General features: G+C 44.7%; 1 protein-coding gene across 1 annotated transcript in view; it reads left to right on the top strand.

Annotated features, from left to right (window-relative positions):
* LOC139551922 (V-set and immunoglobulin domain-containing protein 10-like 2) overlaps nucleotides 1-25,404 on the top strand; it is a 138,516-nt gene that overhangs the window by 36,367 nt on the left and 76,745 nt on the right. Inside the window, exons 5-6 of the mRNA XM_071363259.1 lie at nucleotides 6,438-6,582; nucleotides 7,133-7,228. Coding sequence (XP_071219360.1) covers nucleotides 6,438-6,582; nucleotides 7,133-7,228 — 241 coding nt within the window. The remainder of the gene's footprint in view (nucleotides 1-6,437; nucleotides 6,583-7,132; nucleotides 7,229-25,404) is intronic.

The raw sequence follows: 25,404 nt of genomic DNA, 5'->3' as shown, positions 1-25,404 counted from the left end.
CAACACTAATAAGAGGGAGTAGGTCTACTGCAACATTGATAAGAAGGAGTAGTCCTACTGCAACATTGATAAGAGGGAGTAGGCCTACTGCAACATTGAATAGAGGGAGTAGGCCTACCGCAACACTTATAAGAGGGAGTAGGCCTACTGCAACATTGATAAGAGGGAGTAGGCCTACTGCAACACTAATAAAAGGGAGTAGGCCTACTGAAACATTGATAAGAGGGAGTAGGCCTACCGCAACACCAATAAGAGGGAGTAGGCCTACTGCAACATTGATAAGAGGGAGTAGGCCTACCGCAACACTAATAAGAGGGAGTAGGCCTACCGCAACACTAATAAGAGGGAGTAGGCGTACCGCAGCCGTAATAAAAGGGAGTAGGCCTACTGCAACATTGATAAAGGGAGTAGGCCTACCGCGACACTAATAAGAGGGAGTAGGCCTACTGCAACATTGATAAAGGGAGTAGGCCTACTGCAACATTGATAAGAGGGAGTAGGCCTACCGCAACATTGATAAGAGGGACTAGGTCTACTGCAACATTGATAGGAGGAAGTAGGTCTACTGAAACACTAATAAGAGGGGGAAGGCCTACTGAAACATTGGGAGCATTAATAGCTGTTAAAAAAACATTCTTATACAGATATGTTGTGTTTCCGTCCCTTACAATCAACGCATAGTATGCCTGGAACTCAATGCATTGCTTTTTAAATTTGAGCAAATTTTAAAATTGCAATTAAATCGGAATTAACTACAGAAATCATGAGATTAATCGCATTAATAAATGAATTGTTTATCAGCCCTAGTCGTCAGTATACGCACTACACACTGCACCCTAAACCCTACACACTACCCCTAACTCTGAACCCTAGAACCAGGCATAAATGGGGCTAGAGAGAGGATACTTTGCTGATGTAGTGTGTATAACATAGTGTGTGTTTGTAACGTAGTGTGTGTGTGTTGCGTACCTTGGGTAACGTAGTGTGTTTGTAACTGTCAGGACCCGGTTACGTACTCGGGTCTCCGGTGTGAGAAACAGTCACTTAGCAAACTGAGAACCCAGAAGATGAGGCAGACACAGCAGTACTTGAGACGTTGTTTTAATAAAGTAAAAAGGAAAGTTCTTCAGGCAAAAATATAAATCCACAACGTCAAAAGTAATTCCAAGAGAAAAAGGTAATCCTCCAAGTCAAAAGGTAAACCCACAAGGTGGTAGGTACAGCAGGAAAAAGCCTCAAAAGAATAATCAAAAAATAAATAAATGAGAACAAAAACAGAGTACCACAAGAGAGTCCAACTGGAGCAACAAATGTTCACAGCATCGCTAGGGCTGGGTGCTAACATTCAAACACAGAGCAAAGAACTGAGGAAAATTAAGGGTTTAAATACATTCAAGGGAAACGAGGCACAGGTGCAAATAATAACTGGAAACAAGGGAAAACAAAAGGGTCAAAAAAGCACAATGGGGGCATCTAGTGGCCAAAACCGGAACAATCCTGGCCAAATCCTGACAGAATCCCCCCCTAGGAACGGCTCCTGACGTTCCTACCAGCTTTCTCGGGGTGGAGGACCCTGAACTGTCGAATGAGGTCAGGGTCCAGTATGTCTTTGGCAGGAACCCAGGAGCGCTCCTCGGGACCGTAGCCTTCCCAGTCCACCAGATACTGCCAGGACCGCTGCACCCGGCGGGAATCCAGTATCCGATGGACGGTATAAGCCGGCTGGCCTCCGATGACACGGGGCGGAGGGGGAGGTCTGCCTGTCGGGACAAGGGGAGAAAAAACAACAGGTTTTAATAAGGAAATGTGAAACGTGGGATTAATCTTAAGGGATCTGGGTAAGTGCAGGCGATATGTAACGGGGTTCACTCTCCTGGCAACCTTAAAGGGACCGATGTATTTCTGGGACAGCTTGCGAGACTCCACCCGTAGCGGTAAGTTTTTTGTGGAGAGCCAGACTCTCTGGCCGGGGCGCAGGGTAGGCCCGGGACGGCGACGTCTGTTGGCTTGTCGTTGGTACCGCTGTGAGGAACGCAGAAGATTAAGACGGGTCTTCCTCCACGTAAGCCGACAGCGTCTGATGAACTTCAAGGCTGAAGGCACTCCGACTTCTGCCTCCTGGTCCGGGAACAATGGAGGGGCATAGCCAAACTGACTCTCGTGCGGGGACATACCAGTGGAGGAGGAGCGCAAGGTGTTGTGCGCGTACTCGGCCCAAACAATGAAGGACGACCATGTGGACGGATTGTTGGAGGCCATACATCTGAGGGCAGTTTCCAGCTCTTGATTCATCCTCTCGGTTTTGCCGTTGGACTCCGGGTGGTACCCTGAAGATAGACTGGCTGTGGCCCCTATGAGTTGGCAGAAGGCCTTCCAAAACCTTGAGGCGAACTGGGGACCTCTGTCGGAAACCATATCTTGAGGAATGCCGAAGACTCGGAACACATGGTTAATTACCAACTCAGCCGTTTCCTTGGCAGAAGGTAACTTAGTCAAGGGGACGAACCTGGCCGCCTTAGAAAACCTGTCGATGATGACTAGGATAGTAGTATTACCATGGGACGGAGGAAGGCCAGTAATAAAGTCCAACGAGATATGGGACCAGGGTTGGTGGGGAATAGATAAAGGGTGAAGGAGTCCTTGAAGGCGGAGGTGAGAAGATTTGCCCTGGCAGCACACGGGACAGGCCTTGACGAAAGTGGCAATGTCTTCTTTTATGGTGGGTCACCAGAACTTTTGCTGGATGAACTCCAAGGTGCGACCTACGCCCGGGTGACAGGTGAGGCGAGAGGAGTGCCCCCACAGAAGGACCTGGGTCCTCGCTGCCTTGGGGACAAACAACCGATTGGCAGGACCTCCTTTCGGACCCGGTTCGATAGCTTGAGCTCGTCTCACGGTATCCTCAACTTGCCACGAGATTGGGGCGACAATATTAGCGGCAGGAAGGACAGGCATGTCAGTATCTTCTCGAGACAAGGCATCTGGTTTGTGATTCTTCGACCCGGGCCGATAGGTGAGGATAAACTGGAATCGATTGAGGAAAAGAGACCATCGAGCTTGTCTGGAGTTCAACCGCTTCGCCTGCTGGATATACTCCAGATTTTTGTGGTCCGTAAGCACTTGAAACGGTTGAGAAGCCCCCCTCGAGCCAGTGTCTCCATTCCTTCAATGCCATCTTAACCGCTAGGAGTTCACGATCCCCCACATCGTAGTTCCTCTTGGCCCGGGGTAAGCCGGTGTGAGAAGAAGGCGCAAGGGTGAAGCTTCTTGTCTTCACCCCTCTGAGACAGTACAGCTCCAACACCAACCTCTGATGCGTCTACCTCCACCAAATCAAATCAAATCAAATGTATTTATATAGCCCTTCTTACATCAGCTGATATCTCAAAGTGCTGTACAGAAACCCAGCCTAAAACCCCAAACAGCAAGCAATGCAGGTGTAGAAGCACGGTGGCTAGGAAAAACTCCCTAGAAAGGCCAAAACCTAGGGAGAAACCTAGAGAGGAACCAGGCTATGAGGGGTGGCCAGTCCTCTTCTGGCTGTGCCGGGTGGAGATTATAACAGAACATGGCCAAGATGTTCAAATGTTCATAAATGACCAGCATGGTCAAATAATAATTAATCACAGTAGTTGTCGAGGGTGCAACAAGTCAGCACCTCAGGAGTAAATGTCAGTTGGCTTTTCATAGCCGATCATTAAGAGTATCTCTACCGCTCCTGCTGTCTCTAGAGAGTTGAAAACAGCAGGTCTGGGACAGGTAGCACGTCCGGTGAACAGGTCAGGGTTCCATAGCCGCAGGCAGAACAGTTGAAACTGGAGCAACAGCACGGCCAGGTGGACTGGGGACAGCAAGGAGTCATCATGCCAGGTAGTCCTGAGGCATGGTCCTAGGGCTCAGGTCCTCCGAGAGAGAGAAAGAAAAAGAGAACGAGAGAATTAGAGAGAGCATACTGAAATTCACAGACACCGGATAAGACAGGAGAAGTACTCCAGATATAACAGACTGACCCTAGCCCCCCGACACATAAACTACTGCAGCATAAATACTGGAGGCTGAGACAGGAGGGGTCAGGAGACACTGTGGCCCCATCTGATGATACCCCCGGACAGGGCCAATGAGGCAGGATATAACCCCACCCACTTTGCCAAAGCACAGCCCCCACACCACTAGAGGGATATGTTCAACCACCAACTTACCATCCTGAGACAAGGCCGAGTATAGCCCACAAAGATCTCCGCCACTGCACAACCCAAGGGGGGGACGCCAACCCAGACAGGAAAATCACGTCAGTGACTCAACCCACTCAAGTGACGCACCCCTCCTAGGGACAGCATGGAAGAGCACCAGTAAGCCAGTGACTCAGCCCCTGTAATAGGGTTAGAGGCAGAGAATCCCAGTGGAGAGAGGGGAACCGGCCAGGCAGAGACAGCAAGGGCGGTTCGTTGCTCCAGAGCTTTTTCCGTTCACCTTCACACTCCTGGGCCAGACTACACTCAATCATATGACCTACTGAAGAGATGAGTCTTCAGTATAGACTTAAAGGTTGAGACCGAGACTGCGTCTCTCACATGGGTAGGCAGACCATTCCATAAAAATAGAGCTCTACAGGAGAATGCCCTGACTCCAGCTGTTGGCTTAGAAATTCTAAGGACAATTAGGAGGCCTGCGTCTTGTGACCGTAGCGTACGTGTAGGTATGTACGGCAGGACCAAATCGGAAAGCGTGTGTTGTGGCGTACAGCAGGTCAGCCACCAGAGGTAGACTCGTCAAGGCCTGGTGACAGACGGAGTATACATCACGAGGCGATGGCTCCATCTGCTGGATGGGCCAGGTCTCGACGGGCTCTCCGGCCATGTCTAATTGGGGCTGATTGGGAGCTGGTGAGTAATCAAGGGCTGATTGCTCACCAGCTGTGCAAGGCCCATAAAGCTGCCAGAATGGCAGCACACAGGGAGAGTGGGGAAGGAAAGGACTCCCATATAGTTGGGGACAGCTGCAGAGGCATGAGGAGGGAGTTCAGTTTTTGTTCCCGACAAGACCCGGAGCCCAGAAGACGGTATCCCAGAGAGGGTCTCATGGGGGAAACCTATCTTTTTCTTTTTGATTTATTATTTAACTTGTTACGGATCATTGGGACGCTACCGTCCCACCTGACCCATCATCCGGTGAAATTGCAGAGCGCCAAATTCAAATGACAGAAATCGTAATATTAAACATTCATGAAAATACAAGTGTCATACATCATTTAACAGCTTAACTTCTTCTTAATCCAGCCGCGTTGTCAGATTTCAAAAAGGCTTTACGGCGAAAGCACACCATGCGATTATTTGAGGACAGCGCCCGGCACACAAAAGCATTACATACATTTTCCAACCAAGCAGATGTGTCACGAAAGTCAGAAATAGCGATAAAATAAGTAACTTACCTTTGAAGATCTTCATCTGGTTGCAATCACAAGAGTCCCAGCTACATAAAAAATGGTCCTTTTGTTCGATAAAGTCCTTCTTTATTTCCCAAAAAAGTCAGTTTCATTGGCGCGCTAGACTCAGTAATCCACCGGTTTCCCTCTTTCAAAATGCATACAAATGAATCCCGTAAGTTACCAATAAACTTCTTCCAAACATATCAAACAACGTTTCTAATCAATCCTCAGGTACCCTATTATGTAAATAAACAATACAATTTAAGACGGAGAATACCGGAGACAAATAACGAAGTACGCGCACTCACCAGAACGTGCTACAAACACTACAGCCAAAATGGGAGCCACTTAGAAAAACTACAAATTCTAGCTCATTTTTCAAAAAACAAGCCTAGGCCTAGGAACTGCAATCTGGGAGGACTTCCTATTATATTCCCAATCCCAGCCATTGTAATCAGAGGTAAACTGAAGAAAAAAAAAAGTTCTGGATGGATTGTCCTCAGGTTTTCACCTGCCATATCAGTTCTGTTATACTCACATAGATTATTTTAAGAGTTTTGGAAACTTTAGAGTGTTTTCTATCCAATACTACCAATTATATGCATATCCTAGCTTCTGGGCCTGAGTAACAGGCAGTTTACTTTGGGCACCTCAATCATCCAAACTTCCGAATACTAGCCCGAAGAAGTTAAATTAACACCCTTGAAACCGAGCTAATCATACTCTGTCTGTGTCTGATGTGTGTAAACGTCTTGACCAAACCCCCTGGTCTGCCACAGTGTGTTTGTGTGCGGCAGGTAGCCTGGCGGGTAGGAGCGTTGGGCCAGTAACCAAATGGTTGCTGGATCGAATCCCTGAGCTGACAAGGTAAAAATCTGTCATTCTGCCCACGAGCAAGGCACTGTTCCCTGGATGCTGAAGCTGTGGATGTTGATTCAGAGGGCTTGGGTTAAATGCGGAAGACACATTTCAGTTGTACAGCTGACAATGTATCTCCCTTTCTTCTCCCCAGTTGGTCCTGATATTCCCCAGATAGATGTGACTCCCTACAGTATAACAGACAGAGGATACTCTGCTCAGGAGAGACAGACGGTCTCTCTGCTCTGCCAGGCCCAGTCCAACCCTCCCAGTCAATATGTCTGGTTCTACAACAACAGGTATGTTTTAACACACACGCATCCAACAAATGTAAATGCATGGAGTTTGCTAAATAGCATTGGCACTTAGATCTGAGCTGTGCATGACCATTGGGAGATCATGCTCTCTGAGGCCGACGTGAGTAAGGTTTTCAATTAGGTCAACACCCAAGGCTGCGGGGCCCAACGGTATTCCAGTGCGCATTCTCAGAACATAAGCAGAACAGCAGGCAGACATTTTCACAGTCATTTTCAGCCTCTCCTTGTCCCCATCTGTAATCCCCACATGTCTTAAGCTGACCATCATCATTCCTGTTCCTAAAAACTCTAATTATATCTGCCACAATGACTACCGCCCTGAGTACCACCCTTCATCTGTATTCAAAAAGTATTTTGAAAGGTTGGTTATGGCTCACATTAACTCCATCATCCCAGGCTCCCTAGACCCACTCCAATTTGCATAACGCCTCAACAGATCCTTAAATGACACAATCTCAATTGCTCTCCAAACTGCCCTCACCCACCTGGACAAGAGAAACACCTATATGACAATGCTGTTAATTAACTATAGCTCAGCGTTCAATACCACAGACCCCTCCAAGCTCATCACCAAGCTCAGGACCCTGGGACTGAACTCCTCCCTTTGCACCCGGGCCGGCCCCAGGTGGTGAGGGTAGACAACACACGTCTGCCATGCTGACTCTCAACACTGGGGCCCCTCAGGGGTGCGTGCTTAGTACCCTCCTGTACTCCCTGTTCACCCACGCCTACATGGAGGAGGTCAGTGTCCTGGTAGTGTGGTGCCAGGACAACAACCTCTCCCTCAACTTCAATAAGACCAAGGAGCTGATCGTGTACTACAGGAAACAGGGAAGCGAGAATGCCCCCATCTACATTGATAGAGCTGCAGTGTAGCAGATCGAGAGCCTCAAGGTCTTCAGTGTCCAAATCACTAACGAACGGAAAATGGTCCACATACACACAGTTGTGAAGAAGATGCAACAGTGCCTCTTTCCCCTCAGGAGGTTGAATAGATTTGGCACGGGCCCTCATGTCCTCAAATTTATAAAGCTACACCATTGAAAGCATCTTGACTGGCTGCATGGTACGGCAACTGCATCGCCTTCAATCGCATGGCGCTACAGAGCGTGGTGCGGACAGTCCAGTACATCACTGGGGGACTTACATACAATTATAATATACACTGCTGCTGCTTCTCTGTTTGTCATATATCCTGACCCCTATACTGTACATATCTACCACTACCACTCCAGTATCCCTGCATATTGTAAATATGGTATTGGAGCTGACCCTGGAACTGACCTTGCATATACAGTCCATTCGGAAAGAATTCAGACCTATTGACTTTCTCCACATTTTGTTATGTTACAGACTTATTCTAAAATTGATTAAATAAAAAACTTTCCTCATAAATCTACACACGATACCCCATAATTTACATAAGTATTCAGACCGTTTGCGCTGTGAATCGAAATTGAGCTCAGGTGAATCCTGTTTTCCGTGATCATCCTTGAGTTGTTTCTTCAACTTGATTTGAGTACACCTGTGGTAAATTCAATTGATTGGACATGTTTTGGAAAGGCACACACCTGTCTATATAAGGTCCCAGAGTTGACAGTGCATGTCAGAGCAAAACACAAGCCAAGAGGTCGAAGGAATTGTCCGTAGAGCTCCGAGACAGGATTGTGTCGAGGAACATATTTAGGGAAGGGTACCAAAACATTTCTCCAGAATTGAAGGTCCTCAAGAACACAGTGGGCTCCATCAGATTGGAAGCTTGGAACCACTAACACTCTTCCTAGAGCTGGCTGCCCAGCCAAACTGAGCAAATGGGGAGAAGGGCCTTGGTCAGGAAGGTGACCAAGAACTCGATGGTCACTCTGACATAGCTCCAGAGTTACTCTGTGGAGTTGGGAGAACCTTCCAGAAGGACAGCCATCTCTCCAACACTCCACCAATCAGGCTTTTATGGTAGAGTCGCCAGATGGAAGCCACTCCTCAGTAAAAGGCACATGACAGCCTGCTTGGAGTTTGCCAAAGGCCCAAAATCCTCTCAGATCATGAGAAACAAGATTGTCTTGTCTGATGAAACCAAGATTGAACTCTTTGGTCTGAATGCTAAGCATCACGTCTGGAGGAAACCTGGTAGCATCCCTACGGTGAAGCATGGTGGTGGCGGCAGCATCATGCTGTGGGGATGTTTTTCAGTGGCATGGACTGGGAGACTAGTCACGATTGAGACAAAGATGAACGGAGCAAAGTACAGAGAGATCCTTGATGAAAACCTGCTCCAGAGCACTCAGGACCTCAGACTGGGGCGACGGTTCACCTTCCAACAGGACAAGGACCCTAAGCACACAGCCAAAACAAAGCACGAGTGGCTTTGGGACAAGTCTCAATGTCCTTGAGTGACACAGCCAGAGCCCGGACTTGAACTCCAACGAACATCTCTGGGGAGACCTGAAAATAGCTGTGCAGCAGCACTCCCTATCCAACCTGACAGAGCTTGAGTGGATCTGCAGAGAAGAATGGGAGAAACTCCACAAATATAGGTGTGCCAAGCTTGTAGCGTCATACCCAAGAAGACTCAAGGCTGTAATCGCTGCCAAAGGTGCTTTAACCTTTCACGAGCCTCTACCCCGGGTCCGGGATCACCCCCCACCCCCCCCACACACTGATTAGCATAGCTAGCATAGCTTCACAAGTAGATAGTAGCATCTAAATATCATTAAATCACAAGTCCAAGACACCAGATGAAAGATACACATCTTGTGAATAAAGCCACCATTTCAGATTTTTCAAATGTTTTACAGGGAAGACACAATATGTAAATCTATTAGCTAAACACGTTAGCAAAATACACCACTTTTCTAACTCCATCAGTTTCTTACTCCTTCAGGTGCTATCACCAATTCGGCTCAACTAAGATATTGATAGCCAATAACCTATAAAAAACCTCTTCAGATGACAGTCTGATAACATATTTATGGTATAGGATAGGTGTTGTTAGAGAAAAGTGCATATTTCAGGTAGAAATCACAGTTTACAATTGCACCGACCATCACAAATCCGACTAGAATTACTAGATAGAGCAACGTGTATGACCAATTTACTCATCATAAAACATTTCATAAAAATAGACAAAGCATAGCAATGGAAAGACCCAGTTCTTGTGATTTCAGACCATATTTCAGATTTTCTAAGCGTTTTTCAGCGAAAACACAATAAATCGATAAGTTAGCATACCACATGTGCAAACGTTACCAGAGCATCGATTCCAGCCAAAGAGCGCTATAACGTAATCACCGCCAAAATATATTAATTTTTTCACTAACCTTCTCAGAATTCTTCAGATGACACTCCTGTAACATCATTTTACAACATACATATACAGTTTGTTCGAAAAGGTGCATATTTAGCCATACAAAACCGTGGTTACACAATAAAAATACTAGGAAATCAAGCCTCAATATGTCTGACGTCATCTATCAGAGTGATCTAGTTTAATTGAAAGCTAATCATATACTTGACTAAAAAATACAGGGTTGACAGCAATCGAAAGACAAATTAGTTCTTAATGCAACCGCTGATTTACATTTTTAAAATTATCCTTACTTTTCAATACAGGGTTCGCCAAGTGAAGCTATACCAAACAAAATGGCGAAATATGCGTTTAAAATATTTCGACAGAAACACGATTTATCATATTAAATATTGCTTACTTTGAGCTGTTCTTCCATCATATTCTTGGGCAATGTATCCTTTCTATGTTATAAACGTCTTTTGGTCGATAGATGTCCTCTGTCCTTCGAAATGTCCACCACCAACGACCGACACCCCGAAACGTTTCCAAAGCTAAAAAGGGCACGACAAAGAAATTCCTCAAAATCGCACTAAACGGATATAAATTGCTATAAAACGGTTCAAATTAACTACATTATGATGTTTTTAACAACTATAACGACTGAAAACATGACCGGAGAAATATCACTCTCTAAAAAACGATTTGGAACGAGGCAAGTCCGATGGCCTTCACGCTTCAGGCGCACGACGAGAAAGGGCGGTGCCTATACATTTTGGTCTTTTATAATGGCTGTGAATGTCCCATCGATTTCATTCAAAACGTGATGACGTACAGACACCCAGAGGAAGACGTAGGCAGTGTCGGTTTCTTCATAGCATTCACTGTCGCCTTAAAAACAGACTCCAGATCAGAGGTAAAAATTTCTGAAATCTGAACCCTGTCATGAAAAGTGCTGTAGAAATTGTTCTGTACCACTCAGAGACAAAATTCCAACTTCTATAGAAACTAGAAGGTGTTTTCTATCCAATAATAACAATAATATGCATATTGTACGATCAAGAATTTAGCACGAGGCAGTTTAATTTGGAGACCCAAATATGCTAATGCGGAACAGCACCCCCTATAGTTGCAAGAAGTTAACAAAGTACTGAGTAAAGGTTTTGAACACTTATGGAAAATGTGATATTTCAGATTTTTTATATTTTTAGTTAATAAATACATTTGGGTTATTGTGAGTAGATTGACGAGGAATCTTTTTTTTTTATCCATTTGAGAATAAGGCTGTAACATAACAAAATGTGGAAAAAGTGCATTGTATATTAGGCCCAGCCTTTGGAACTTCATTTTTTATGACAAAATGTTTAGTGAAGATAATAATTGTTTCATGCTTTCATTAGTGTTTGAGATTGTCAAAAACCTATAAGGATCCACCTCTTTTTTTCAATTTTCGCCTAAAATGACATACCCCAATCTAACTGCTTGTAGCTCAGGCCCTGAAGCGGGGCGGCAGCGTAGCCTAGTGGTTAGAGTGTTGAACTAGTAACCAAAAGGTTGCAAGATCAAATTCCCGAGCTGACAAGGTACATGTCTGCTCTTCTGCCCTTGAACAAGGCAGTTAACCCACTGTTCCTAGGCCGTCATTGAAAATAAGAATTTGTTCTTAACTGACCTGCCTAGTCAAATAAAAAAAGCAAGGACATGCATTTTCTTGGTACCATTTGAAAGGAAACACTTTGAAGTTTGTGGAAATGTGAAAGGAATGTAGGAGAATATAACACATTAGTTCTGGTAAAAGATAATACAAAGAAAGAAACAACCGTTTAAAAAAAAAAAATTGTACTATCATCTTAGAAATGCAAGAGAAAGGCCATATTATATTATTCCAGCCCAGGTGCAGATTTTGTACACTAGATGACAGCAGTGTATATGCTAAGTTTTAGGCTGATCTAATGAACCATTGCATTTCTGTTCAAAATGTTCTATCAAGACTGCCCAAATGTGCCTAATTTGTTTATTAATACTTTTCATGTTCAAAATTGTGCACTCTCCTCAAACAATAGCATGGTATATTTTCACTGTAATAGCTACTGTAAATTGGAGAGTGCAGTTAGATTAACAATAATTTAAGTTTTCTGCCAATATCAGATATGTCTATTTCCTGGGAAATGTTCTTGTTACTTACAACCTCATGCTAATGGCATTAGCCTACGTTAGCTCAACCGTCCCGCAGGGGACTCCGATCCTGAAGAAGTTTTAAATAGAAGCATGTTTATAGAACTATTCACAAATTATCGTTCAGGTAATCTCTCTCACTGGCTCTCATCATGTCACGAGCTGACAGGCTCCCATAGACAGGTTCATAAAAGGCCCCAGCTCACTCAACTACCCCCCCCCCCCTCTCCAACAGCCCAGAAGCAGAGAAACAGATCTGGCTCCACTGAACTAACCAATCAGCAGTGCAAAGGCTTGGCACTCTGTGACCCCTTGAACACATCAACCTATCACCAACAACAAGCTATACACTCTATCTAGTTGAGAGGTGTCAATGCACAGGTCAGGCATTTCCATTCTCCAAAAACAAATCAAATAAATGTATTGGTAGCAGTTCTGAACACAGACCCACGGCCTATTTGTTCCAGCTTTACTCAGACAGACATGAAACATATGCAGAACAAACGTCAGGCAAGGGGAATACAGGTAGCCTGGGTTCATGTCACAGTAAAGGGGCTGTACAGATACGTCTGTATGTTTTGATGGGCATGCTCTGGTCAGGGACACAGCTGTGGTGAGCAGAGGGGTTGGGTTAAATGCGGAAGACACATTTCAGTTGAATGCATTCAGTTGTACAACTGACTATGTATCCCCCTTTCCCTTTCTCTAGTAGTACTTCTCTTCTTTGTCATCGAGGAGAGAGGTCATCTTTCATGAAAGGTGAAATAAATACAATTGTGTAAATGTCTAGTAGTGTCACGCCCTGATCTGTTTCACCTGTTCTTGTGCTTGTCTCCACCCCCTCCAGGTGTCGCCCATCTTCCCCACTTATCCCCTGGGTATTTATACCTGTGTTTTCTGTCTGTCTGTGCCAGTTCTTCTTGTTTGTTCAAGCATACCAACGGTTTTTGTCTCACCTCCTACTTTTTCCAGTCTCTCTTCTCTCGCTCTCCTGGTTTTGACCCTTGCCTCTCCTGACTCCAAGCCCTTCTGCCTGCCCCCTCTGCCTGCCCCTGACCCTGAGCCTGCCTACCGTCCTTTACCTTTGCCCCTACTCTGGATTACCGACCTCTGCCTGACCTGACCCTGGGCCTGCCTGCCGTCCTGTACCTTGGTACCACTACTCTGGATTATCGACCCCTGCCTGCCTTGACCTGTCGTTTGCCTGCCCCTGTTACAATAAACATTGTTACTTCTGCACAGTCTGCACTTGGGTCTTACCTGAAACCTGAGAGTAGTTACTTTATGTCTAGATAAAAATACACTTGAAAAAGTCCCTGGAAAGCCTACAGACACTATAAACAGGGTCTCTCTGTGGGACCACAATTGCTTTGCAGCATGTTCAGGATTTCTTTCAAAAGCAAGTCAGTATAACATTTGAATAAACTAGATATTCTAAATATTTCCAGAGTGGTGCAGCGGTCTAAGGCACTGCTTCGCAGTGCTAGATGCATCACTACAAACCCGGGTTCGATCCTGGGCTGTATCACAATCGGCCGCGATTGGGAGTCCCATAGGGCGGCAACCAATTGGACCAATTTATTCTGTGTTAGGGGAGGGTTTGGCCAGGGGGGCTTTACAAGTAGGCCGTCATTGTAAATAACAATTTGTTCTTAACTGACTTGCCTAGTTAAATAAAGGTTCAATTAAATAAAAATAGTATTGTGTTTGCATTGGCTGAAAAAATAGGCTCTACAGCACTAACTCAGCCAGCCAGGAGTACCTGTAGGTGAGGATGGGGGAGAGTGACTGATCAATTGTTTCATCCAGGAGAGAGGTTTCATCCTGAATTAAAATATAAATAAGGAATTATTCAAAAAGCTCAACAAATTTCCTAAATCCAGCACGGGTCTACACAATATGTGCAAGGTAAGATCTATGAATGTGTGGTAGCGTTAGCCAGCCCTAAGACTGATATGCTTAACATTATCATAACAAAATATTTCCAATAAGATGCATCAAACTGGTTATGCTATTGAAGAATTTATGTTGAACAGCCAAAATACTACCGTCTAACTTCATTAAAGTTGTTCTTTAGTGATTTACTTTGTTGTTTATATCGCTTATGAAACTGGACATGGAATGGAAAGTAGCCGATAGAAGTTTCCCCAACTTATGACTCAGAATGCGATTACTTCCTGTAGCTTAGAATGTGACCATTTTCCATCGACTTCTGCCTGAATTTTCCTTGCGCGAATTACAGGAGGTAATGGAATCGCTAGATGAGTCTCTTTGTAGACTAGCATCACTGATTCAAGTTTCTTCGATGATAAAGATATACTTTTTCCATGACAGAAAGAAAAGCATTAAACAAACAGGATTCCATATTCTACATGTCAGACGCATGGTGTTCATTAATATATTTTAATCTGAACATTTTGTTCCCAGTATAATGTGTCTTGTGTTACTGTTCTTTCCCTTTCTTTGTTTTATGACCCTGCTGACAGCTGGTGTTTTATGGCCCTAATGACAGCTGGTGTTTTATGACCCTAATGACAGCTGGTGATTTATGACCCTAATGACAGCTGGTGTTTTATGGCCATAATGACAGCTGGTGATTTATGACCCTAATGACAGCTGGTGATTTATGACCCTAATGACAGCTGGTGTTTTATGGCCATAATGACAGCTGGTGTTTTATGGCCCTAATGACAGCTGGTGATTTATGACCCTAATGACAGCTGGTGATTGATGACCTAATGACAGCTGGTGTTTCATGGCCCTAATGACAGCTGGTGATTGATGACCTAATGACAGCTGGTGTTTCATGACCCTAATGACAGCTGGTAATTGATAACCCTAATGACAGCTGGTGTTTTATGGCCCTAATGACAGCTGGTGATTGATGACCCTGCTGACAGCTGGTGTTTTATGGCCCTGCTGACAGCTGGTGATTGATGACCTAATGACAGCTGGTGATTTATGACCCTGATGACAGCTGGTGATTGATAACCCTGCTGACAGCTGGTGTTTTATGGCCCTGCTGACAGCTGGTGATTGATGACCTAATGACAGCTGGTGATTTATGACCCTGATGACAGCTGGTGTTTCATGACCCTAATGACAGCTGGTGACTGATAACCCTAATGACAGCTGGTGTTTTATGACCCTAATGACAGCTGGTGATTGATAACCCTAATGACAGCTGGTGTTTTATGGCCCTAATGACAGCTGGTGTTTTATGACCCTAATGACATCTGTTGATTGATGACCTATTGACAGCTGGTGATTGATGACCCTAATGACAGCTGGTGATTGATGACATAATGACAGCTGGTGTTTTATGGCCCTAATGACAGCTGGTGTTTTATGGCCCTAATGACAGCTGGTGATTTATGGCCCTAATGACAGCTGGTGATTGATGACCCTGCTGACAGCTGGTGATTTATGACCCTAATGACAGCTGGTGATTGATGACCTGATGACAGCTGATGATTGATGACCTAATGACAGCTGGTGATTGATGACCTAATGACAGCTGGTGATTCATGACCTAATGACAGCTGGTGATTGATGACCTATTGACAGCTGGTGATTGATGACCCTAATGACAGCTGGTGATTGATGACATAATGACAGCTGAGATTGATGACATAATGACAGCTGGTGTTTTATGGCCCTAATGACAGCTGGTGATTTATGACCCTGATGACAGCTGGTGATTGATGACCCTAATGACAGCTGGTGATTGATGACCTATTGACAGCTGGTGATTGATGACCCTAATGACAGCTGGTGATTGATGACCTAATGACAGCTGGTGTTTTATGGCCCTAATGACAACTGGTGACTTATGACCCTGATGACAGCTGGTGATTGATGACCCTAATGACAGCTGGTGATTGATGACCTATTGACAGCTGGTGATTGATGACCCTAATGACAGCTGGTGATTGATGACCTAATGACAGCTGGTGTTTTATGGCCCTAATGACAGCTGGTGTTTTATGGCCCTGCTGACAGCTGGGGATTTATGACCCTAATGACAGCTGGTGATTGATGACTCTAATGACAGCTGGTGATTGATGACCTAATGACAGCTGGTGTTTTATGACCCTGCTGACAGCTTGTGATTTATGGCCCTAATGACAGCTGGTGATTGATGACCTAATGACAGCTGGTGTTTTATGGCCCTAATGACAGCTGGTGATTCATGACCTAATGACAGCTGGTGATTGATGACCTAATGACAGCTGGTGATTGATGACCTATTGACAGCTGGTGATTGATGACCCTAATGACAGCTGGTGATTGATGACATAATGACAGCTGGTGTTTTATGGCCCTAATGACAGCTGGTGTTTTATGGCCCTAATGACAGCTGGTGTTTTATGGCCCTAATGACAGCTGGTGTTTTATGACCCTAATGACAGCTGGTGATTGATGACATAATGACAGCTGGTGATTGATGACATAATGACAGCTGGTGATTGATAACAAATGACAGCTGGTGTTTTATGTCCCTGCTGACAGCTGGTGATTGATGACCCTGCTGACAGTTGGTGATTGATGACCTAATGACAGCTGGTGATTGATGACCTAATGACAGCTGGTGTTTTATGACCCTAATGACAGCTGGTGATTCATGACCTAATGACAGCTGGTGATTGATGACATAATGACAGCTGGTGATTGATGACCTAATGACAGCTGGTGATTGATGACCTAATGACAGCTGGTGTTTTATGACCCTAATGACAGCTGGTGATTGATGACCCTAATGACAGCTGGTGATTGATGACCTAATGACAGCTGATGATTGATGACCTAATGACAGCTGGTGTTTTATGACCCTAATGACAGCTGGTGATTGATGACCCTAATGACAGCTGGTGATTGATGACCTAATGACAGCTGGTGATTGATGACCTAATGACAGCTGGTGATTCATGACCTAATGACAGCTGGTGTTTTATGGCCCTAATGACAGCTGGTGTTTTATGGCCCTGCTGACAGCTGGGGATTTATGACCCTAATGACAGCTGGTGATTGATGACTCTAATGACAGCTGGTGATTGATGACCTAATGACAGCTGGTGTTTTATGACCCTGCTGACAGCTTGTGATTTATGGCCCTAATGACAGCTGGTGATTGATGACCTAATGACAGCTGGTGTTTTATGGCCCTAATGACAGCTGGTGATTCATGACCTAATGACAGCTGGTGATTGATGACCTAATGACAGCTGGTGATTGATGACCTAATGACAGCTGGTGATTGATGACCTAATGACAGCTGGTGTTTTATGACCCTAATGACAGCTGGTGATTCATGACCTAATGACAGCTGGTGATTGATGACATAATGACAGCTGGTGATTGATGACCTAATGACAGCTGGTGATTGATGACCTAATGACAGCTGGTGATTGATGACCCTAATGACAGCTGGTGATTGATGACCCTAATGACAGCTGGTGATTGATGACCTAATGACAGCTGATGATTGATGACCTAATGACAGCTGGTGTTTTATGACCCTAATGACAGCTGGTGATTGATGACCCTAATGACAGCTGGTGATTGATGACCTAATGACAGCTGGTGATTGATGACCTAATGACAGCTGGTGATTCATGACCTAATGATAGCTGGTGATTGATGACCCTAATGACAGCTGCTAAATGATGACAAAATGACAACTGGTGATTGATGACCTGCTGACAGCTGGTGATTAATGACCCTAATGACAGCTGGTGTTTTATGACCCTAATGACAGCTGGTGATTGATGACCCTAATGACAGCTGGTGTTTTATGACCCTAATGACAGCTGGTGATTTATGACCCTAATGACAGCTGGTGATTGATGACCCTAATGACAGCTGGTGTTTTATGACCCTAATGACATCTGGTGTTTTATGGCCATAATGACAGCTGGTGTTTTATGACCCTAATGACAGCTGGTGTTTTATGGCCCTAATGACAGCTGGCGATTTATGACCCTGCTGACAGTTTGTGTTTTATGACCCTAATGACATCTGGTGTTTTATGGCCATAATGACAGCTGGCGATTTATGACCCTGATGACAGCTGGTGTTTTATGGCCCTAATGACAGCTGGCGATTTATGACCCTGCTGACAGTTTGTGTTTTATGACCCTAATGACATCTGGTGTTTTATGGCCCTAATGACAGCTGGTGTTTTATGGCCCTAATGACAGCTGGTGTTTTATGACCCTAATGACAGCTGGTGATTGATGACATAATGACAGCTGGTGATTGATGACATAATGACAGCTGGTGATTGATAACAAATGACAGCTGGTGTTTTATGTCCCTGCTGACAGCTGGTGATTGATGACCCTGCTGACAGTTGGTGATTGATGACCTAATGACAGCTGGTGATTGATGACCTAATGACAGCTGGTGTTTTATGACCCTAATGACAGCTGGTGATTCATGACCTAATGACAGCTGGTGATTGATGACATAATGACAGCTGGTGATTGATGACCTAATGACAGCTGGTGATTGATGACCTAATGACAGCTGGTGTTTTATGACCCTAATGACAGCTGGTGATTGATGACCCTAATGACAGCTGGTGATTGATGACCTAATGACAGCTGATGATTGATGACCTAATGACAGCTGGTGTTTTATGACCCTAATGACAGCTGGTGATTGATGACCCTAATGACAGCTGGTGATTGATGACCTAATGACAGCTGGTGATTGATGACCTAATGACAGCTGGTGATTCATGACCTAATGATAGCTGGTGATTGATGACCCTAATGACAGCTGCTAAATGATGACAAAATGACAACTGGTGATTGATGACCTGCTGACAGCTGGTGATTAATGACCCTAATGACAGCTGGTGTTTTATGACCCTAATGACAGCTGGTGATTGATGACCCTAATGACAGCTGGTGTTTTATGACCCTAATGACAGCTGGTGATTTATGACCCTAATGACAGCTGGTGATTGATGACCCTAATGACAGCTGGTGTTTTATGACCCTAATGACATCTGGTGTTTTATGGCCATAATGACAGCTGGTGTTTTATGACCCTAATGACAGCTGGTGTTTTATGGCCCTAATGACAGCTGGCGATTTATGACCCTGCTGACAGTTTGTGTTTTATGACCCTAATGACATCTGGTGTTTTATGGCCATAATGACAGCTGGCGATTTATGACCCTGATGACAGCTGGTGTTTTATGGCCCTAATGACAGCTGGCGATTTATGACCCTGCTGACAGTTTGTGTTTTATGACCCTAATGACATCTGGTGTTTTATGGCCCTAATGACAGCTGGTGATTGATGACCCTGCTGACAGCTGGTGTTTTATGGCCCTGCTGACAGCTGGTGATTGATGACCTAATGACAGCTGGTGATTTATGACCCTGATGACAGCTGGTGATTGATAACCCTGCTGACAGCTGGTGTTTTATGGCCCTGCTGACAGCTGGTGATTGATGACCTAATGACAGCTGGTGATTTATGACCCTGATGACAGCTGGTGTTTCATGACCCTAATGACAGCTGGTGACTGATAACCCTAATGACAGCTGGTGTTTTATGACCCTAATGACAGCTGGTGATTGATAACCCTAATGACAGCTGGTGTTTTATGGCCCTAATGACAGCTGGTGTTTTATGACCCTAATGACATCTGGTGATTGATGACCTATTGACAGCTGGTGATTGATGACCCTAATGACAGCTGGTGATTGATGACATAATGACAGCTGGTGTTTTATGGCCATAATGACAGCTGGCGATTTATGACCCTGATGACAGCTGGTGTTTTATGGCCCTAATGACAGCTGGCGATTTATGACCCTGCTGACAGTTTGTGTTTTATGACCCTAATGACATCTGGTGTTTTATGGCCCTAATGACAGCTGGTGATTGATGACCCTGCTGACAGCTGGTGTTTTATGGCCCTGCTGACAGCTGGTGATTGATGACCTAATGACAGCTGGTGATTTATGACCCTGATGACAGCTGGTGATTGATAACCCTGCTGACAGCTGGTGTTTTATGGCCCTGCTGACAGCTGGTGATTGATGACCTAATGACAGCTGGTGATTTATGACCCTGATGACAGCTGGTGTTTCATGACCCTAATGACAGCTGGTGACTGATAACCCTAATGACAGCTGGTGTTTTATGACCCTAATGACAGCTGGTGATTGATAACCCTAATGACAGCTGGTGTTTTATGGCCCTAATGACAGCTGGTGTTTTATGACCCTAATGACATCTGGTGATTGATGACCTATTGACAGCTGGTGATTGATGACCCTAATGACAGCTGGTGATTGATGACATAATGACAGCTGGTGTTTTATGGCCCTAATGACAGCTGGTGTTTTATGGCCCTAATGACAGCTGGTGATTTATGGCCCTAATGACAGCTGGTGATTGATGACCCTGCTGACAGCTGGTGATTTATGACCCTAATGACAGCTGGTGATTGATGACCTGATGACAGCTGATGATTGATGACCTAATGACAGCTGGTGATTGATGACCTAATGACAGCTGGTGATTCATGACCTAATGACAGCTGGTGATTGATGACCTATTGACAGCTGGTGATTGATGACCCTAATGACAGCTGGTGATTGATGACATAATGACAGCTGAGATTGATGACATAATGACAGCTGGTGTTTTATGGCCCTAATGACAGCTGGTGATTTATGACCCTGATGACAGCTGGTGATTGATGACCCTAATGACAGCTGGTGATTGATGACCTATTGACAGCTGGTGATTGATGACCCTAATGACAGCTGGTGATTGATGACCTAATGACAGCTGGTGTTTTATGGCCCTAATGACAGCTGGTGACTTATGACCCTGATGACAGCTGGTGATTGATGACCCTAATGACAGCTGGTGATTGATGACCTATTGACAGCTGGTGATTGATGACCCTAATGACAGCTGGTGATTGATGACCTAATGACAGCTGGTGTTTTATGGCCCTAATGACAGCTGGTGTTTTATGGCCCTGCTGACAGCTGGGGATTTATGACCCTAATGACAGCTGGGGATTTATGACCCTAATGACAGCTGGTGATTGATGACTCTAATGACAGCTGGTGATTGATGACCTAATGACAGCTGGTGTTTTATGACCCTGCTGACAGCTTGTGATTTATGGCCCTAATGACAGCTGGTGATTGATGACCTAATGACAGCTGGTGTTTTATGGCCCTAATGACAGCTGGTGATTCATGACCTAATGACAGCTGGTGATTGATGACCTAATGACAGCTGGTGATTGATGACCTAATGACAGCTGGTGATTGATGACCTAATGACAGCTGGTGTTTTATGACCCTAATGACAGCTGGTGATTCATGACCTAATGACAGCTGGTGATTGATGACATAATGACAGCTGGTGATTGATGACCTAATGACAGCTGGTGATTGATGACCTAATGACAGCTGGTGATTGATGACCCTAATGACAGCTGGTGATTGATGACCCTAATGACAGCTGGTGATTGATGACCTAATGACAGCTGATGATTGATGACCTAATGACAGCTGGTGTTTTATGACCCTAATGACAGCTGGTGATTGATGACCCTAATGACAGCTGGTGATTGATGACCTAATGACAGCTGGTGATTGATGACCTAATGACAGCTGGTGATTCATGACCTAATGATAGCTGGTGATTGATGACCCTAATGACAGCTGCTAAATGATGACAAAATGACAACTGGTGATTGATGACCTGCTGACAGCTGGTGATTGATGACCTAATGACAGCTGGTGATTCATGACCTAATGACAGCTGGTGATTGATGACCTATTGACAGCTGGTGATTGATGACCCTAATGACAGCTGGTGATTGATGACATAATGACAGCTGAGATTGATGACATAATGACAGCTGGTGTTTTATGGCCCTAATGACAGCTGGTGATTTATGACCCTGATGACAGCTGGTGATTGATGACCCTAATGACAGCTGGTGATTGATGACCTATTGACAGCTGGTGATTGATGACCCTAATGACAGCTGGTGATTGATGACCTAATGACAGCTGGTGTTTTATGGCCCTAATGACAGCTGGTGACTTATGACCCTGATGACAGCTGGTGATTGATGACCCTAATGACAGCTGGTGATTCATGACCTAATGACAGCTGGTGATTGATGACCTATTGACAGCTGGTGATTGATGACCCTAATGACAGCTGGTGATTGATGACATAATGACAGCTGAGATTGATGACATAATGACAGCTGGTGTTTTATGGCCCTAATGACAGCTGGTGTTTTATGGCCCTGCTGACAGCTGGGGATTTATGACCCTAATGACAGCTGGGGATTTATGACCCTAATGACAGCTGGTGATTGATGACTCTAATGACAGCTGGTGATTGATGACCTAATGACAGCTGGTGTTTTATGACCCTGCTGACAGCTTGTGATTTATGGCCCTAATGACAGCTGGTGATTGATGACCTAATGACAGCTGGTGTTTTATGGCCCTAATGACAGCTGGTGATTCATGACCTAATGACAGCTGGTGATTGATGACCTAATGACAGCTGGTGATTGATGACCTAATGACAGCTGGTGATTGATGACCTAATGACAGCTGGTGTTTTATGACCCTAATGACAGCTGGTGATTCATGACCTAATGACAGCTGGTGATTGATGACATAATGACAGCTGGTGATTGATGACCTAATGACAGCTGGTGATTGATGACCTAATGACAGCTGGTGATTGATGACCCTAATGACAGCTGGTGATTGATGACCCTAATGACAGCTGGTGATTGATGACCTAATGACAGCTGATGATTGATGACCTAATGACAGCTGGTGTTTTATGACCCTAATGACAGCTGGTGATTGATGACCCTAATGACAGTTGGTGATTGATGACCTAATGACAGCTGGTGATTGATGACCTAATGACAGCTGGTGATTCATGACCTAATGATAGCTGGTGATTGATGACCCTAATGACAGCTGCTAAATGATGACAAAATGACAACTGGTGATTGATGACCTGCTGACAGCTGGTGATTAATGACCCTAATGACAGCTGGTGTTTTATGACCCTAATGACAGCTGGTGATTGATGACCCTAATGACAGCTGGTGTTTTATGACCCTAATGACAGCTGGTGATTTATGACCCTAATGACAGCTGGTGATTGATGACCCTAATGACAGCTGGTGTTTTATGACCCTAATGACATCTGGTGTTTTATGGCCATAATGACAGCTGGTGTTTTATGACCCTAATGACAGCTGGTGTTTTATGGCCCTAATGACAGCTGGCGATTTATGACCCTGCTGACAGTTTGTGTTTTATGACCCTAATGACATCTGGTGTTTTATGGCCATAATGACAGCTGGCGATTTATGACCCTGATGACAGCTGGTGTTTTATGGCCATAATGACAGCTGGCGATTTATGACCCTGCTGACAGTTTGTGTTTTATGACCCTAATGACATCTGGTGTTTTATGGCCCTAATGACAGCTGGTGTTTTATGGCCCTAATGACAGCTGGTGTTTTATGACCCTAATGACAGCTGGTGATTGATGACATAATGACAGCTGGTGATTGATGACATAATGACAGCTGGTGATTGATAACAAATGACAGCTGGTGTTTTATGTCCCTGCTGACAGCTGGTGATTGATGACCCTGCTGACAGTTGGTGATTGATGACCTAATGACAGCTGGTGATTGATGACCTAATGACAGCTGGTGTTTTATGACCCTAATGACAGCTGGTGATTCATGACCTAATGACAGCTGGTGATTGATGACCTAATGACAGCTGGTGATTGATGACCTAATGACAGCTGGTGATTGATGACCTAATGACAGCTGGTGTTTTATGACCCTAATGACAGCTGGTGATTGATGACCCTAATGACAGCTGGTGATTGATGACCTAATGACAGCTGATGATTGATGACCTAATGACAGCTGGTGTTTTATGACCCTAATGACAGCTGGTGATTGATGACCCTAATGACAGCTGGTGATTGATGACCTAATGACAGCTGGTGATTGATGACCTAATGACAGCTGGTGATTCATGACCTAATGATAGCTGGTGATTGATGACCCTAATGACAGCTGCTAAATGATGACAAAATGACAACTGGTGATTGATGACCTGCTGACAGCTGGTGATTAATGACCCTAATGACAGCTGGTGTTTTATGACCCTAATGACAGCTGGTGATTGATGACCCTAATGACAGCTGGTGTTTTATGACCCTAATGACAGCTGGTGGTTTATGACCCTAATGACAGCTGGTGATTGATGACCCTAATGACAGCTGGTGTTTTATGACCCTAATGACATCTGGTGTTTTATGGCCATAATGACAGCTGGTGTTTTATGACCCTAATGACAGCTGGTGTTTTATGGCCCTAATGACAGCTGGCGATTTATGACCCTGCTGACAGTTTGTGTTTTATGACCCTAATGACATCTGGTGTTTTATGGCCATAATGACAGCTGGCGATTTATGACCCTGATGACAGCTGGTGTTTTATGGCCCTAATGACAGCTGGCGATTTATGACCCTGCTGACAGTTTGTGTTTTATGACCCTAATGACATCTGGTGTTTTATGGCCCTAATGACAGCTGGTGTTTTATGGCCCTAATGACAGCTGGTGTTTTATGACCCTAATGACAGCTGGTGATTGATGACATAATGACAGCTGGTGATTGATGACATAATGACAGCTGGTGATTGATAACAAATGACAGCTGGTGTTTTATGTCCCTGCTGACAGCTGGTGATTGATGACCCTGCTGACAGTTGGTGATTGATGACCTAATGACAGCTGGTGATTGATGACCTAATGACAGCTGGTGTTTTATGACCCTAATGACAGCTGGTGATTCATGACCTAATGACAGCTGGTGATTGATGACCTAATGACAGCTGGTGATTGATGACCTAATGACAGCTGGTGATTGATGACCTAATGACAGCTGGTGTTTTATGACCCTAATGACAGCTGGTGATTGATGACCCTAATGACAGCTGGTGATTGATGACCTAATGACAGCTGATGATTGATGACCTAATGACAGCTGGTGTTTTATGACCCTAATGACAGCTGGTGATTGATGACCCTAATGACAGCTGGTGATTGATGACCTAATGACAGCTGGTGATTGATGACCTAATGACAGCTGGTGATTCATGACCTAATGATAGCTGGTGATTGATGACCCTAATGACAGCTGCTAAATGATGACAAAATGACAACTGGTGATTGATGACCTGCTGACAGCTGGTGATTAATGACCCTAATGACAGCTGGTGTTTT

The sequence above is a fragment of the Salvelinus alpinus genome, chromosome 24 (genome assembly GCF_045679555.1).
Source record: "Salvelinus alpinus chromosome 24, SLU_Salpinus.1, whole genome shotgun sequence".
NCBI lineage: Eukaryota > Metazoa > Chordata > Actinopteri > Salmoniformes > Salmonidae > Salvelinus > Salvelinus alpinus.
The sequence above is the reverse complement of the archived record's forward strand: the minus strand, read 5'-3'. Positions and strand labels throughout refer to the sequence as shown.